Source organism: Triticum aestivum, chromosome 3B (genome assembly GCF_018294505.1).
Source record: "Triticum aestivum cultivar Chinese Spring chromosome 3B, IWGSC CS RefSeq v2.1, whole genome shotgun sequence".
Lineage (NCBI taxonomy): Eukaryota > Viridiplantae > Streptophyta > Magnoliopsida > Poales > Poaceae > Triticum > Triticum aestivum.
The window spans coordinates 557,613,761-557,632,701 of record NC_057801.1 but is presented as its reverse complement, the minus strand read 5'-3'; the positions used below and the strand labels follow the sequence as shown (position 1 = coordinate 557,632,701).

Below are 18,941 nucleotides of genomic sequence, written 5' to 3'. Positions count from 1 at the left end.
CTCCAGGGCTCCAGCATCTGGTTGCGACAACCAGGTAGAAGGGAAAGGGGGAAAAGAGGGAGAAAAGCAACCGTGAGTACTCATCCAAAGTACTCGCAAGCAAGGAGCTACACTACATATGCATGGGTATATGTGTAAAGGGCCATATCAGTGGACTGAACTGCAGAATGCCAGAATAAGAGGGGGATAGCTAATCCTGTCGAAGACTACACTTCTGGCAGCCTCCGTCTTGCAGCATATAGAAGAGAGTAGATTGAAGTCCTCCAAGTAGCATCTCCAAGTAGCATCTCCAGTAGCATCGCATAGCATAATCCTACCCGGCGATCCTCCCCTCGTCGCCCTGTGGAAAAGCGATCACCGGGTTGTCTGTGGAACTTGGAAGGGTATGTTTTATTAAGTATCCGGTTCTAGTTGTCATAAGGTCAAGGTACAACTCCAAGTCGTCCTGTTACCGAAGATCACGACTATTCGAATAGATTAACTTCCCTGCAGGGGTGCACCACATAACCCAACATGCTCGATCCCATTTGGCCGGACACACTTTCCTGGGTCATGCCCGGCCTCGGAAGATCAACACGTCGCAGCCCCACCTAGGCACAACAGAGAGGTCAGCCCGCCAGTCTAAATCCTATGCGCGCAGGGGTCTGGGCCCATCGCCCATTGCACACCTGCACGTTGCAAGGGCGGCCGAAAGCAGACCTAGCAACCTCCATTACAAAGGAAGTTGCGTTAACGCTGTCCAATCCGGCGCGCGCCGCTCCGTCACTAACGTCAAGAAGGCTTCGGCTGATACCACGACGCCGGGATACCCATAACTACTCCCGCGTAGATGGTTAGTGCGTATAGACCAAATGTCCAGACTCAGATCAAATACCAAGATCTCGTTAAGCGTGTTAAGTATCCGCGAACGCCGACCAGGGCTAGGCCCACCTCTCTCCTAGGCGGTCTCAACCTGCCCTGTCGCTCCGCCACAAAGTAACAGTCGGGGGCCGTCGGGAACCCAGGCCCACCTCTACCGGGATGGAGCCACCTGTCCTTTCAGCCCCCTTATCCGAATCACTTGCGGGTACTCAACGAGCTGACCCGACTTTAGTCACCATCTGTATAGTATGTATGTATAGTATATACCCGTGATCACCTCCCGAGTGATCAGGGCCCGATAGTATAGCAAGGCAGACTGACAAGAGTGTAGGGCCACTGATGGAACACTAGCATCCTATACTAAGCAGTAGGATAGCAGGTAAAGGTAACAACAGTAGTAGCAAGGACAGGCTATGCAGCAGTATAGGATTAACTGAAAGCAGTAACATGCTACACTACTCTAATGCAAGCAGTATAGAGAAGAGTAGGCGATATCTGGTGATCAAAGGGGGGGCTTGCCTGGTTGCTCAGACAAGGAGGAGTCGTCGGTGACGTAGTCGACCACAGGGGTATCAGCAGCAGTCTCGGAGTCTACCGGAAAGGAGTAACGGAGGGGGAGCGCAATAAATAACAGAGCAATCAAATGTAACACAAAGCAAGACGCGGCAATACTTGTGCTAGGGGTGACCTAACGTAGGGATATGCGATACCGGTGAAGGGGGAAACATCGGGAAAGTATCCCCGGTGTTCCGTGTCTTCGGGCAGAGGAGCCGGAGGGGGAAAGTTGCGGGTTTGATATGTTAGGAGTGTGTGGCGGACGAACGGGCTGCGCATCCGTGTTCGTCTCGTCGTTCTGAGCAACTTTCATGTTGAAAATAATTTAATCCGAGTTACGGTTTAAAAGATATGATTTTCTAAAGATTTTATTAATTTCTAGAATTTAATTAATTATTTAAATAAATTCGAAAATGGAATAATGACATCAGCATGATGTCATGCTGACGTCAGCAGTCAACTGAGTTGACTGATCAACCTGACACGTGGGTCCCACTGGTCATAGACTCAGGTTTAACTAAATCGGGTTAATTAGACTAACTAAGTGATTAGGCTAATTTATTTTTATTAGATTAGTTAAACAAGATTAATTAACTTAATTAACTCATTAAAGAATTAATTAATTAATATTTTATTTATTCTAACATTTTTCTATTCTCTCTTATTTTAACAAAATCGTTCTGGGGGCGGGGCCCCCCATCATTGGCCCTAGGGGCCATATTGGATTCGGGCGCTAGCGGGCGTCGGGCGCAACCCGAACTGGCGCAGCGGGCGCCCGTCCGCTGCCTCAGGCGTGGCCAACCGGGGGGGGTGGCGAGCCGGGGCGCACGCTCGCCGGCGGGCGGCGACGACGCAGACCGGTGCGGGACTGCGTCCGCAGGGCGGCGCGTGGCGGAGTGGGAGCAGGGGCGACGGAGGCAAGGCTCAGGTGGTGCGGCCGCGGGTGCGGTGGTGCGGGCGCGGCCGGGGCCAAGCGGCACCGCGGAGGGAGCTGCGGGGCGCCGGCGTGTGGCGAGGCGCGCACGGGCACGTGTGCGGCGAGGCGCAGAGGACATCAACAAAGGAACCGGGGCGCGCATGATTCGGGAAGCAGCAGCCGCCGGAGGCGGACGGGGCGGAGGGTGGTGGTCGTGTGCCGGTGCGGGACGACGTGCGAGCGAGGGGAAGGGGAGGCCGGGGGCCTCATCGTGGTTGCAGGGTTCAAGGCAGTGGGGCGCGGGGAGGAGGTCGGGACGACCGGGCGACGGAGAGGAAGCAGGCCGGCAAGGTTGCGATCTCCGGCGGGGTGGCTTCCGGCGACGTGCAGTCCAGCGGCAGGCGTCGGCGGGTCGTCGAGCGGCGACGCGGTCGCAACCCCGATCTAGATTGGATCGGGGGGAGGAGACGAGGGAGCGAGGGGGAGAGATCGGGGGGAGTGGGGAACGTGGGGAGTGGACCGGTTAGGGTTTCGGTCGGGGTGGGGGGTTAAGGGGCCATGGGGGTGGGCCGGCCTGGCAGGGACTTGGCCCAGTTGGGCCGGGGGCTGCTGGGCCGGAGCCCGGGGGGGGGGGGGTTCTTTCCTTTTTTGTGTGTGCGTTAGTTCTGTTTCTGTTTTGATTCTTTTTCTTATTTTCTTTTCTGTTTCATTTGTAGTTTCTTTTAATTTTTAGTTTTATCAAAAATCACCACTAGTACCTAAAGTAGTATTCATAAACAAACTGCTGTCACATCAATTCTTAACCCATAATAAAATATTTTTAATATTTTATAAAATCCAATAGGTATTTGTTTAATTGTCTTCACTACTGTTTTAATTAGTTTAGAGCCCTTAAACATTTTATCAAGGTTTGGTTTCTCCATCGTATTTACACATGATTTATCTGACCCACCTTGAACATTTTGGTTTCATTGTTTGAAAACTTTTATTATTTGCCTTTAATTGAATTTGAATTTGAATCGGTTTCGAACTAACACGAGATTAGCGATAGTAATCGAAGTGACGTGGCATCATTAGCAGAGAATTACTGTAGCTTAATTATCCGGGCGTCACAGCCTTTTCGGATCTTGACAGCTCGGCCGTAGCGGCCATTAGCTGGGTTCGACACTTTTCCAGCTCTTGAGACAACAGGTTGTTCTTCTCTTAGAGCACCTATTAATACAACGTTCCTTAAATCAGTTGTACCAACTATTTCAAGTCTCAGGGGCTACTGATATACATAATTATCAGATTTTCATACTTACCCGTATATCTTTCAAATACTGGTCTGTGGCTCTAGTAAGCCCGTCCTGAGCGGCTCGGATGTACGCATCACCCGAGTTGAAGGCATTAAAAGCCTCTTCTGAAAAATTAGGGTTGCGGAGTGCGGCCCGCCGGCGCCGATGATTCATGGCACTCTCCACTTCAGAATTTGTTACGGACATTCTATCAAAAACCTGTGTATGAGGACAGTCCGGTGTCACTTCCGTGTTTGCCTTCGTCCTCGAGACCGGGTCTGGAATCCGGCTAGTAGAGGCATGGCTGGCAGGATCCCCGGACATAGTCTGGCAGATGTTCTTTCTGCTAAAACAGAACGGATAGTGTCATACTTTAAGATGACAACCACAAAGCGTGTTTAAGACCATACCTCCTTGATGATAGCTCGGCCATGTTGCTGTTCACCTTTCTTTTTGAAGGCTTACCCGGCACAGGTGCCCCTTGTTGGTGAGTCACCTCGAGTTTGGCATGGCGCACCGATCGTCTTCCCTTTGGAGCATAAGAATCGTGCGGTGGGTGAGATGGAAAGAGTAAATCCTTTTCAGAAGATAAGTCTCCTGTTTACTTACATGTGATGCAAGGAGGAGGCCGAAATAGTCAGCAATGATGGCCACTTCTGTGCCGTCACAGCTCACCTGGTAGAACAACCCTTCCCCGATCTCCATGAATATATCCGGATCCTCTTCGAATCCGGGGTCAAGGGCCCGGTTATGGTCCTCTGGCTGTGGTGTCGGGCTATGGATCTCCCTGGTTATTTTCCGCCATTCCTGTTATAAATGGATGGAGTGAATATTTACGAAAAAAAGACTCAGGGAATGAATAGAGTAGAGTAAGGGATGACAACTCACCCAGCTGGGAGGATTGTACATGGAAAATCCATCCCGTGGCTTAATGCAGATGAACTCCTCTCTTTCTCCCTTGTATAAACTGGGCAGTATTTTCACCAGAGCGGTGGTGGTGTCCGGACCCTTCTAACTGCAGCGGGTGGTGTCGTCTTCTCCATTGAAGTGCCACATGGGACGTCCTAGGTACTGGAGTGGCTGAACCCCCCGCATTATGGATATCGCCATAACCTCGACTATTGGTAGTCCGGACTGAGCGAGCGTTCTTATCTTGCTCATCAATTGAAGGACCTCTTGTCAGGCTCACTTCCATAATAAATCATAGAATAGCCCAAAGTCTCACCAGCCCCAAGATCAGGACTGCTGGTGGACTTCCTTGATATAGATAACCAGTACACACATAATATTACATCGAGTGGAGCCAGAGTGCTCTACAATCTAGTACAAACTTGTACAACAAGTGGTGGTGGAATATGACAGTGGGTGACGGTGCTATAGCACCGATAAAATAAAGTGAGCCACGCATTAGGGTGAGGCTTGACTATTTTATTCGTGTAGCGGAAGCACTAGTGGATGATACATGTGGTAGACTCCAAATCCACAGGTGACTGACTCGGAACACCTCTACGCATTGGGCTCGCTAGCGCAGTCCTCCTCGGCAAGCTCGTCCTCCTCCAGGTCTGGCCAAGACAATAGCCAGGGACATGCCTGTGAGTACGTTGGAATGTACTCGCAAACATTATGAACAAAAGGCATAACAAATGCAAATGCTGATGGGCTATGCTAAATGCACATGTTGACTGGAATTAATCATGACATGATAATGTGGATCTGATGTAGAAAAATAATCAAATAATAGTAGTGATAGCTAGGATATTTAAAGTGGAACATCGGGCGTTAGACCGCCCGAGAAATTCCAGGAAAAATGCCAAACGGGTATCTGAAAGCGACACCTCGTAAGGTCTTGAAAAGAAATGCCATACGGGTGTCTAAAAGAGAATCGGGCAAGACAGGACCGCTCGAGAACTCAAGCGACACCACGTAAGGTCTTGAAAATAAAACTGAGTATCCGGGTAGTCTAGCCATCCCAGGTGATACTCAGAAAAAGAAAATAAAGCTGAGTGCATGGGTAGTCTAGCCATCCCAACTGACACTCAGTACAATTGAATAAGAGAACTGGGTTAGTCCAACACATCAATAATATGCATATTCATGGCAGCCTCAGTGGTGCCCATAATTACCCTGCAAGATGGATCAAGCTCAATTTAATTATTTTCCTCCAAAGACCGACACCGGGACCGATACTTGACCCTTCCCAACTGTGCCCTTGACCGTGGACATGGCTATTCGAATAGATGTAACTCTGCAGAGGGTGTACTCCTTACCCACATGTATGGAATTTCTGTAGCCAATGTTTAGACCTTGACTAGTTTCCATTACGTTCTTTGGGTTGGAAACACACCTGACCAGCACACACCAGAATTACTTTCCGGACGCCAGGAATCACCCAAAGCATCTTTCAAGTAAAACTCTAAGTCGGGGAGACCATCGTCTTGAATAGCATGGGATCACTATTAATACGCGCGGATTACAAGGGGTGCCCCCCTCTCGGCCCAGCCGGATACACCCATGCCCCTTGACCCGATGACTGGCATTAGTCCATGGCCGTGGAACCCTCATCGTGGCCTCTCTAAGTGGTGTGTACACGAAAAGGGGTTAACAACTTACTAAATCGCACTCCCCTTGCGGGAAGACAAGTGGCAACATGGTGTGTAGGTAGGCTTAAAGGAACAAGACTCGATTCTAGGCCGACTCAAGAGGTGTTGTTACAAGGATTGGCATGTCTCACATGCCATAGTGACACTGTCGTGTCGTGACACAACCCGTGCCCATCGGCCCGTCCAAGGCAGGAGATACACTCCTGGATTCTATCCACATTCATACGTTAGCAAAATACCTGAAGAGTGAAATAGTGCTCACATGACATGCAACAGGGTTCATGCAATGGTGCTTAAATTGACGTGACCGATGCATGCTTCCACTATCACTACTATATGGTGAAAAACTACTCCGATGCAACCAGGCAGGTATTTCACTATAACCCAAGTCCAATAATGCTTGCCTTGACCAAAGTAATCAGCAAGAGGTTCTTCAAAACTCTCGGTATAGTCCCCCTCTTCGCTTTCTGAAAATAAAAGTCCAACTTCAACTTTTTTGCAACAACACAAAAAGTTGTCTCAAACTATTTTTAGAAAAATACTAAAATAAACTAGAGTGAAAAACAAGAATTTCAGAAAAAGAAACAATTGAAACTGATTTGTGGTTTAAAAGCTATTAAGGATTTAAAACCAGGGACCTCTCTGTAACAAAATAATTGCTAGCGGGTCCCTGCGGTAACAAGTAAAAATGCCTCGGCCAGAAATACGCTTCCGAGAAAAGGAAGCGTAAATTGGAGAGACGCTTCCGAAAAAAACAGAAAAGAACAAAATACTGACGGGTCGGCCCCACCCGCCAGGTTTGAAATTCAAACGCGCTTTACGCGCACGTGCACAGAGGGGAGGCAGTGGTCACCGGTGGCGATCGCCAGTGTTTCAGGAGGCGGCGATGGTCGGGATGCGTTCGGGGTGGCACCCCGCATCGGTTGGTAGTGGTGGTGGTCGCCGGCGAGCACCAGGACGACAGCGAGGTCGACTCCGGTGGACGGCGGCGTCGGGTGGTTGTGGGCTTCGCCGGAGAGGGCTCCGGTTGTCAAATTGAAGCGCGGAAATGATCTCATGGTGGATCAGTGGGCTACTGGCTGATTTTTGGAGGTGGGGGTGGAGTGGTGGTGTCGTGCTGATCGGGGAGGGTGGCGGCGGATCGGTAGTCGGAGCCGGGGAAGAAGACCTTCTCGAGGTCGAGGTGGTGTGCGGGAGGTAGATTGGGATGGTGGTGGAGTGGTGTGGGTGATGAACGAGGCTCGGGGTGGCCTTTTATAGGCGGTCCGAGCAGTTCACTGGCGGAGTGGATCACGTCGGAGTTATTCCGGCCAACGAGGTAGGTTTGGACGGCGGTCGGGGGTGGTGAGGAGTGGATGAGGTCGAGGGAATAATCCAGAAGCACTATCGTGGGCGGAGGTGAGTCCTACGGCCTTATCCAAGGCGAAGTGTCCGCGCGGGTGTGGCTGCGGCGATCGGCTCCGGCTACTGCCAGCCAGGCGCGGGGCGGATTGGGCGGTGGGTCAACGCCACAGAAGAGGTGCCGCGTGGAGAGGTGGTAGGAAGGGGAGCAGTAGGGGAGTGAAGGCACTGGTCGGTGAGCTGATCTGCTCAGCCGCCGCTGCCGAGGGCGATGGCAGGTGCACCGGCCAGCCATTGTGCTGGTCGGCGGCGAGGCACTGACCAGAGGGGTCCTGGCATCTCATTTATGCCTCAGGTAGACAACACCGTGCGGGGAAGTGGAAGAGGAGAAGTGCACGACATCGATCTCCCTCTCTCTCTGAACTTCTGTTACCTCTGAATCTTACTGAAACTTTTGATAGTGGTGAACAGTGCATGGCAGGTGTTTGATAAAATGCCAGAGAGCTCTAGGCATTTTAGAAAATTCTGAGGATATTTGTGGTGATGTTTCTATGCATAAGAGAGTGTCTGGCCAAATCTCAGATTTTTTGGAGCAAGGAAAATTGGGTTTTGACCATGAAATGTGAATCTGGTCCAAATTTGAATTGCATGGAATTTAAAAAATTTGAACTGTGGAACCCAATTTTTTTGGTGAAATGGGTTTTGGGTGATGTCTAGTTGTTGGTGTAATCCTTGTGGATGCAAAAGAGTCACCTAGAATGTGGTTCCTTTGTAAACCAAAGAAACCTCGATAATATAAATTCCACTTTGGGAATTTATTGAATATGAGGAAAAATATTTTTGTGGAGAAGTGAGGTGTTGGACACTGTCCTAGAAAGTGAGGAAGACTAGGATGGGAATTTAGAGTGACAGAATAGATTTTTGGGATGAGTTAGAAGTGTTTGAAAAGGGTGAAGTGCCACAAAAATTATTCTAACAAAAGAAATGCTTTTGATATTAGAACAAAAAATATATAACCAAACCAAAGACTCATCCAAATAAAGAAACCATTTAAAAACGAAGGGATAACTTTGGGGTGTTACAACACCTACCCCTCTTAAGATAAATCTCGTCCTCGGGATTTCAGCTGTCCCTCAAATAGGTACGGATATTCAGTCCTGAGGTGATCCTCTCTTTCCCAAGTTGCTTCTTCCTCGGTATGGTTGCTCGACTGAACCTTGTAAAATTTTGTCACACTTTGCCGGGTCCTCCATTCAGACTCCTCCAAGATTTTTATCGGGCACTCCTTATATGCAAGGTCTGGTTGAAGATCCAGGTCCTGGTGTTGGACTTGTTTGTACGGGTTGCTAACGCATCTCCTTAGTTGTGACACATGGAACACGTCATGAACATCTGACAATTCTGCTAGTAGCTCTAGTTGGTAGGCAACCTTGCCTCTCCTTGCAATTATTCTAAATGGTCCCACAAACCGCGGTGTTAGCTTTCCTTTGACCTTAAATCTCTGTAGTCCTCTCATTGGGGATACCCTGAGGTACACATACTCGTCAAGTTCAAAACTGACCTGACGATGTTTCGGGTCATAATAGCTTTTCTACCGGCTGTGAGCTATTTTCAGTCTGTCCTGAATAAGTTTCACTTTTGTTTCTGCTTTCTTGAGAATTGTCAGGCCAAAAATTCGGCTATCCCCGGTTTCACACCAATTGAGTGGGGTACGGCATCTTCGGCCATACAATGCTTCAAAGGGTGACGTCTTTAGACTTGCCTGATAACTATTGTTGTATGAGAATTCCGCATATGGCAGGCTATCCTCCCAACTTGCTCCATAAGTAAGAACAAAAGTTCTCAGCATGTCTTCCAATATTTGGTTTACCCGTTCAGTCTGTCCCCCTGTTTGTGGGTGATATGCCGTACCGAAAACCAGTTGCGCTCCTAGGGCCTGCTGCAGGTGATCCCAAAACCTTGAGACAAACTGAGTTCCTCTGTCAGAGACTATGGTCTTGGGTACTCCGTGTAGGCAAACAATTCGAGAGAGGTATAACTTAGCAAGCCTCTGAGTTGAATATGTTGTGTCACGCCCAATATGCGACCCTATCCGAAAGGAACTCGAAGGTCCCACCAAGGATAGACCCGCATATTGAAACACTTTTGCAAGGTGGATATCATTACATCAACATTACAAAATAGATGGGGATACATACATAAGACATACAAAGCCACACGAATACAACATCATGATACATCAGAGCACCATCCGACTACGGATGAAACACAAACAGAAACTCAAATGACATCCACCCTGCTAGCCCAGGCTGCCGACCTGGAACCTATCCCCTGATCGAAGAAGTAGAAGAAGAACTCAACGCAAGCAAGCATCACTCTCGCGTCATGATCATCGCATGAACCTGTACCTGCAACTGTTGTTGTAGTAATCTATGAGCCACGAGGACTCAGCAATCCCATTACCATGGGTATCAAGACTAGCAAAGCTTAAAGGAAAGGAAGGGGTAAAGTGGTGAGGCTGCAGCAGCGACTAAGCATGATAAGATGGCTAACATACGCAAACAAGAGCAAGAAGAGAACAAGCGGAATGGTCGTGAAACTAGCAATGATCAAGAAGTGATCCTGAACTCCTACTTACATTAAACATAACCCAGAAACCGTGTTCACTTCCCGGACTCCGCCGAAAAGAGACCATCACGGCTACACACGCGGTTGATGCGTTTTAATTCGGATCTGGTGTCAAGTTATCTACAACCGGACATTAACAAATTCCCATCTGCCTATAACCGCAGGCACGGCTTTCAAAATATTATACCCTGCAGGGGTGTCCCAACTTAGCCCACGATAAGCTCTCGCGATCAACGAAGGAATAGACCTTCTCCCAGGAAGACCCGATCAGACTCGGAATCTCGGTTTACATGACATTTCGACAATGGTAAAACAAGACCAGCAAGACCGCCCGATGCGCCAACAATCCCGATAGGAGCTGCACATATCTCGTTCTCAGGGCAACACCGGATAAGCGAAGCGTACAAGAACCGACGTAACCCAAGTTGCAAAGGGATGGCCCCGTACGGTGCTCTAGTTTGGACCAACACTTAGACAAGCACTGGCCCGGGGGGGCTATAATAAAGATGACCCTCGAGATAGCGACTCCCAAGGGAAAAGTAGGTGGTGGTGAGGCAAATGGTAAAACCAATGTTGGGCCTTGCTGGAGGAGTTTTATTCAAAGCGAACTGTCAAGGGGGTCCCATAAATCACCCGACCGCGTAAGGAACGCAAAATCCAGGAACATAACACCGGTATGACAGAAACTAGGGCGGCAAGAGTGGAACAAAACACCAGGCAAAAGGCCGAGTCTTCCACCCTTTACCAAATATATAGATGCATTAATAATATAAGAGATATTGTGATATCCCAACCAAAATCCTGTCCACCATGGAGCAATCTTCAACTTCACCTGCAACTAGCAACGCTATAAGAGGGCTGAGCAAAGCGGTAACATAGCCAAACAACGGTTTGAATAGGAAAGGTGTCAAAGGTTAGAGGTTCATGGCAATATGGGAGGCTTGAAGAGCAAAAGATAGGTAACGCAGCATAGCGATAGAACGAAGAAACTAGCATAGCAATAATAGTAGTGAGATCCAGGGTAGCGGTCATCTTGCCTGAAATCCTGCAAGGAAGAAGAACGAGTCCATGAAGAAGACGAACGGATGAAGCCGAACCAAGTGTAGACGAACGAATCCTCACGATCGCAACGAAACAGGAACTAACAAGAAGAAGCACACACCACGGTAAACACACCACACATGAACATGACATGATGCACAACAAGCATGATGCATGACAAGACTACATGAAGCTACTCATGGCAAGGGATGATGCAAACAAGAGCAACACATCAAGGCAAGTTTAAATGAGGCCGGGAACAACATATAACAATTCCGGTAAGTCCTCATATGCATATTTCGAAATTGGTCCAGATCTGAATAAACCTTATATTCAAGTTGTTAAACAGCAAGTTAAAATGCACAAGGATGATCTACACGAGATTCTAGTCAATTTACATATGAAGTTCATTTAGTTCGGAGTTACGGCCTAGAAGATATGAGCAAAACAAGTTAGACATGGCATCGATGCAAAATACATACAAACATCAAGCAAACACCTCAAAACAAGGATGCAACATGATAATATGAAACTACATGCAAAATCAAGCAATTTTCATATAGAGCACACTCAAATCGGAGCAACGGTTCAACATACACACACTATACAAGTTTAAAGGATAAGCTGTCCAAAACAGCAACTAGGCATATTGCAAGCATCAAAACAATATGCTACACCACCTCAACAAGAAAACAAAAGGCATGGGCATGATGTACAGGTAAAGCATAACAAAACATGAACACTGAGCTATCTCCAGAAATCACTAGAACATGCTCAAATACACATGGTAAGATTGCAAGTTATAACAATTTCAGACTTTGCAGAAAACAACATCACGATGCAATGTTTAGAGCTATCAAACAACATGTTACAGGAACTTATAATGGCAAACAAAGGCATGGCATGATTCTACTCAAAGCATAGATCAAAAGTCCTTTACTGACCATAAGCCAAAAAGGATCACAAAATTTGATGGCACCCACGTAAACATAGCAAGTTATATTACAGATCCATACATGGCAGAAACAGAATTATGAAGGCATGTAAATGAGCTTGTACCACTCACTACAGAGAAATACATGGCATGGCAAGGCACCCAACAGTAAGAAAACATATTTGTGAAGCTAAGCATGGCAATAGCAAGTTAATAGCGTGCATGGATCACTAGGAAAACACATGGAACCAACTGAACTTGATGTTAACAGGCTGACAGCAACATTATGAAGCAACTTCAGAGCAAGATTACAACAAGCTACATCAACCTATAAATTCAATCAGGGGCATGGATGGATAGAGGATGACATGTAGATCAAAACATGTTTATAGAACATCTCCAGATTATGCATAGAATGATTAGTAGCAACATGTTTATATAGCATCACGAAATAACAGATTTAGCCTAGCAAAACAGCAACATAATGTACCCTACTTAACAAGCTCGATTCACTCACCACAAGTCATTGCATGACAAGATAAGCATAGCATCATCAAGAAGACATGTTTGTGAAACAAACCAAGTCAAGAACAGGTCTATAGCATGCAAGGATAAACTATAGCAACCTTGGCAAAATTGAATAACAAGTAAACAATCTGTCAGGAAACATTTTGAAGCAAAAGTAGAGCACGAAAATGACATGCTAGACTACTCCATAATTGCAACAAAGGGCATGAATGGATAGACAATAACCATATGTTCAAAACATCCTTACTGAAGTATCTCAAAATATGCATGGATCTCTCTGTAGCATCAAGTTTACATGGCATCAAAATAACAGCAGAACAGGGACTAAAATCAGCAACATCACGATGCCTAGTTTGCATGCTTGTGCTTGTCACCACATTGATCACAAAAATACATGGTGAACACCACTGTAAATAAGACATGGCATAGATCAAAACACATGTAGACATCAACCTCATAGGATGCACGCATCAAACATGGCAAAAATGACAAAAGAGCTCGTTCTGTTAACAGACAGCAGAAAACATTATGAAGCACTCTTACAACGATGATTCAGGTATCTAGATGACCTCAAATGAACATGATGCAATGTAATGAAATGATTACTCATTGAGACGAACAATTTGACATATTACACGCGCAAAACGGAGCTACGGATGCAGACATACGACGTGATGAATATGGCATGATAATGACAAAAATCTGGGACTTAGTCATTTTTTTGAAAAAAACCGGAACAGCGCAATATAACTAAGACGTGACCGGGCGGGTTTTAGGCGGGCTCACCTAGCGGGCCAGGCCCAGAAGGGGAAGGAGGCAGGCCGGCTTGGGCCTGGGAGGCAGCAGGCCGGGGCTGGGCCGGACACGGATGGGCCGGGCGGGGCCCATGAGCGGATGCTGGTCCTCCCGATCCCGCCTGGATCGGGGCAAGGGCGGCGGCGACTCCGGGAAGGGTGGGGCGGCGAAGGGGCGGCAGGACGGCGGCGGGGGCGGCCAGATCCGGGCATGGCGCCCCCGGATCCAGGCGACGACGAGGCCGGGGCGCCGAAGGGCGACCGGCGGCGGGGTCTGGTGGAGGCGGGGTCCGGCGACGGAGGAGCTCGGAAGTGGAGGCGGCGGGGCCGCGGAGCGAGGCGCGGAGGCGCTCGCGCGGCTGCGGCCGGGAGCGGGCCTCGGGGGCCGGCCTCGGGCCCGGGCGGGCCGGCGGCGCGGGAGACGGCGGCGCCACCGTGGCGGCCGCGGATTGGCCGGGGCGGCGGCGGCGGACATTGTCCGGCCCAGATCGGACATGTCCGGTGCGCGGAGAGGGGATTTTTAGGATTTCGGGAGGAATCATCCGCGAATTTTGAGGGGGGGGGAGGACCTATTTATAGATAGAGGGAGCTAGGCGAGTCCAAATGAGGAGCGGTTTTCGGCCACGCGATCGTGATCGAACGACCGAGAGCATGGAGGGGAGTTAGATGGGTTTTGGGCCAGTTTGGAAGAGGTGTTGGGCTACAAAGAGAGAGGGGCTTTACGGTTACCCGGTTAACCGTTGGAGTATCAAACGACCTCCAAATGACACGAAACTTGACAGGCGGTCTACCGGTGGTATACCAAGGCCGCTTGGCAAGACTCGGTCCATTCCGAGAACGTTTAACACCCGCTCACAACGAGAGACGAAAGGGGAACGCCGGAGGGCATAGGAGCGCCGGATTGCAAAATGGACAACGGGGAAAAGGCTCGGATGCATGAGACGAACACGCATGCAAAATGAAATGCACATGATGACATGATAAAATGCAACACACAAGCAAATGACATGGCAACAACGGCGAATAACTGGCAGACACCTGGCGCATCGGATCCGGGGCATTACAACACTCCTCCACTAACAAGAGATGTCGTCCCGAGATATTAGGACCGATACGGAAGGGAAAAGGAAGAGGTGAAAAAGAACTGAAGAGAAGAAGCAAAGAATCGAGAGCACTCGAGAAGAAGAGAGGAACGACGAGAATGACGAGAATCGAAAGCTCACGGAATCATATAGACTATGAAACCACTCCGGTTAGAACGAGATAAGAAACTAATAAGATTGAAAGGATTTAGGCAGCACTCCTGCTGAAAATGGAATGAAAAGAACACAAACTTTAGAGGATGGAAAGATACTTGATTAACTCTTGAAGAATGAATTAAATCATGAAGAACCACCATGAAGAACTCCGGTAAACAAAAAGGATGACGAGATAGAATGAAGGAATAAAGAATGAGATTAAAGCCTTGAGACGATTTAGATGGAGGTTCCGACGAAATGGCCAATGAAAGTTGAACTCCGGAAAGAAAAAGATGAAAACACTTGGAACTAGAATTTATTCATCAAGAACAAACTCTGAAGGAAGGGATTACTCACTTGGATGAAATAAGAATAAGATTTTTGTTATGCTTATCCTCATCAAATTAAATTGATGACAAGCAATGGATTTTGCATACCACTTATTCTTCTTGAAAAAGGATTGAGAAGGGATAGCACAAAACTTGAGAAAGTCCTCATGAATCACCGGTAGTATTGAAAAGAACGAATGAATTAAAATGATAATCGAGGAAAAAGAATCTTGACCGAACCACCGTAAGAATTCGAAAATGACTGATAAAAGAGACTGAATCACCGGGAAGAATTAGAAGAACAAATATGCTTGAGTGGATTTAGATGCCAAAGAACGAAGAGATAACGAGCTGATTAAAGAACACTTGAACGAAACACTGGGATAATTAAAGAAAGAAAAACTGGAATGATGAGGGCGAAGAATTCTTCTAGAACGAAGGCCTCCGGTGAAAAGAAATGGAAAAACAACCCTTACATACTCCGGATGGATGAAAATAACTTCTGTCAAACGGAATAATTTGAGAGGATAATATGAAGCTAGAACCATGAATCTTCGGAAGAACGGACATGATTTGGAGGAAAACTCTTCTTCGATCTTCAAATGACAACGGGAAACACCACCAAAATAACTGAGATACTCCGGTAGAATGAAAACGAAGGGGTTTGAGCCAACAATGAAAAGAATTTGAACGAGATCTTGGAACAACATCTGACTGATGAAATCCATTCTTACGTCACACTTGAAAAGAATTGAGAATAACTCCGGGAGAATTAGAAGAGTCAGGTAAGATCCTGGGAAAAGACCTGTGGGTTAGGGCCCACTGAATAGAAAACACCGTTGAAAAGGATGATGAACAAATAGATGAAGCACCGGAACAATTGAAATATTTGAATGAGGTGACAACCTCGAATTAATACGAACACAGACGAATCTCCTGAGATGTCTTGAACTCCGGAATGATTGAATGGTGAGAGACAAACAAGCAGGGAAAACACTTGAGCCGAGGGAAAAAATACGATCAACACCGAAAAACATGAATTGAATCCACCGGAAAGAAAAAGAGCTGAAGAATGTCCACCGAGACGAGAATTCACCGGTTAGAATAATTGAGGGAAGCCTGAAGAGGCTCCGCACGAATGAAATAGATGGTCGAAACAGACTCAGACTCCGGGAAGAAGAGGGTGGGAGGGCGGGAAAACAAAGGCAACTTAGAAGGGGAAACGACGAATATCTTGAAGAGAAAAACACTGGTTGAAATCGCTGAGGAAAGAAAGCAAAGACTTCGCACGAGTAGGATGGATACTCGATTACGGACTCCGGTTCCGAGAAGAAGAAGGGTGGGCGGGTGGGAAAGAAAACAACTGAGGATTGAACTCAAAGATGAAGAGGGTCGAGTCAACTTGACGAGAAATGCACCGGATCAAAAAGAGCTGAGAACCAATGATTGGAAAACCAACTGCGTGATCCTAAAGAAAATTTGAAAGGGAAGAGGAGTAATTCAAAACACCTACGTCAAGATTCCTCACCAGAGCGACGAAGGGACTGAGGAGTAAAAAGAATTCCAACTCTCCGATATAACTAGACTCTGAAAAAATAGTTTATTCTAGACTCAACAATGGCCAAACTACACGATCAATCAAGGGGGCTCCTAGGGTCGGTCGAGGCTCTAATACCAACTTGTCACGCCCAATATGTGACCCTATCCGAAAGGAACTCGAAGGTCCCACCAAGGATAGACCCGCATATTGAAACGCTTTTGCAAGGTGGATATCATTACATCAACATTACAAAATAGATGGGGATACATACATAAGACATACAAAGCCACACGAATACAACATCATGATACATCAGAGCACCATCCGACTACGGATGAAACACAAACAGAAACTCAAACGACATCCACCCTGCTAGCCCAGGCTGCCGACCTGGAACCTATCCCATGATCGAAGAAGTAGAAGAAGAACTCAACGCAAGCAAGCATCGCTCTCGCGTCATGATCATCGCATGAACCTGTACCTGCAACTGTTGTTGTAGTAATCTGTGAGCCATGAGGACTCAGCAATCCCATTACCATGGGTATCAAGACTAGCAAAGCTTAAAGGAAAGGAAGGGGTAAAGTGGTGAGGCAGCAGCAGCGACTAAGCATGATAAGGTGGCTAACATACGCAAATAAGAGCGAGAAGAGAACAAGCGGAACGGTCGTGAAACTAGCAATGATCAAGAAGTGATCCTGAACTCCTACTTACGTCAAACATAACCCAGAAACCGTGTTCACTTCCCGGACTCCGCCGAAAAGAGACCATCACGGCTACACACGCGGTTGATACGTTTTAATTCGGATCTGGTGTCAAGTTATCTACAACCGGACATTAACAAATTCCCATCTGCCTATAACCGCAGGCACGACTTTCGAAAGATTATACCCTGCAGGGGTGTCCCAACTTAGCCCACGATAAGCTCTCGCGATCAACGAAGGAATAGACCTTCTCCCAGGAAGACCCGATCAGACTCGGAATCCCGGTTTACATGACATTTCGACAATGGTAAAACAAGACCAGCAAGACCGCCCGATGCGCCGAAAATCCCGATAGGAGCTGCACATATCTCGTTCTCAGGGCAACACCAGATAAGCGAAGCGTACAGGAACCGACGTAACCCAAGTTGCCAAGGGATGGCCCCGCACGGTGCTCTAGTTTGGACCAACACTTAGACAAGCACTGGCCCGGGGGGGGGGGCTATAATAAGGATGACCCTCGAGAGAGCGACTCCCAAGGGAAAAGTAGGTGGTGGTGAGGCAAATGGTAAAACCAATGTTGGGCCTTGCTGGAGGAGTTTTATTCAAAGCAAACTGTCAAGGGGGTCCCATAAATCACCCGACCGCGTAAGGAACGCAAAATCCGGGAACATAACACCGGTATGACGGAAACTAGGGCGGCAAGAGTGGAACAAAACACCAGGAAAAAGGACGAGTCTTCCACCCTTTACCAAATATATAGATGCATTAATAATATAAGAGATATTGTGATATCCCAACCAAAATCCTGTCCACCATGGAGCAATCTTCAACTTCACCTGCAACTAGCAACGCTATAAGAGGGCTGAGCAAAGCGGTAACATAGCCAAACAACGGTTTGCATAGGAAAGATGTCAAAGGTTAGAGGTTCATGGCAATATGGGACGCTTGAAGAGCAAAAGATAGGTAACGCAGCATAGCGATAGAACGAAGCAACTAGCAGCAATGATAGTAGTGAGATCCAGGGTAGCGGTCATCTTGCCTGAAATCCCGCAACGAAGAAGAACGAGTCCATGAAGAAGACGAACGGATGAAGCCGAACCAAGCGTAGACGAACGAATCCTCACGATCGTAACGGAACAGGAACTAACAAGAAGAAGCACACACCACGGTAAACACACCACACATGAACATGACATGATGCACAACAAGCATGATGCATGACAAGACTACATGAAGCTACTCATGGCAAGGGATGATGCAAACAAGAGCAACACATCAAGGCAAGTTTAAATGAGGCCGGGAACAACATATAACAATTCCGGTAAGTCCTCATATGCGTATTTCGAAATTGGTCCAGATATGAATAAACCTTATGTTCAAGTTGTTAAATAGAAAGTTAAAGTTCACAAGGATGATCTACACGAGATTCTAGTCAAGTTTCATATAAAGTTCATTTAGTTCGGAGTTACGGCCTAGAAGATATGAGCAAAACAAGTTAGACATGGCATCGATGCAAAATGCATACAAACATCAAGCAAACACCTCAAAACAAGGGTGCAACATGATAATATGAAACTACATGCAAAATCAAGCAAGTTTCATATAGAGCACACTCAAAACGGAGCAACGGTTCAACATACACACACTATACAAGTTTA

At 47.3% G+C, this 18,941-nt stretch overlaps 1 protein-coding gene across 1 annotated transcript; it reads right to left on the bottom strand.

The window, feature by feature from the left end:
• Positions 1 to 4,803: 4,803 nt before the first annotated feature.
• Positions 4,804 to 7,425, bottom strand: LOC123065708 (uncharacterized). The gene is made up of 3 exons (XM_044488939.1): positions 7,063 to 7,425; positions 6,614 to 6,676; positions 4,804 to 5,171 (listed from the first exon to the last, which is right to left on the bottom strand). Exons 1-3 carry the CDS (start codon positions 7,265 to 7,267, stop codon positions 5,116 to 5,118), a joined length of 324 nt encoding a protein of 107 aa, XP_044344874.1. The 5' UTR covers positions 7,268 to 7,425; the 3' UTR covers positions 4,804 to 5,115.
• Between the last annotated feature and the right edge of the window lie 11,516 nt (positions 7,426 to 18,941).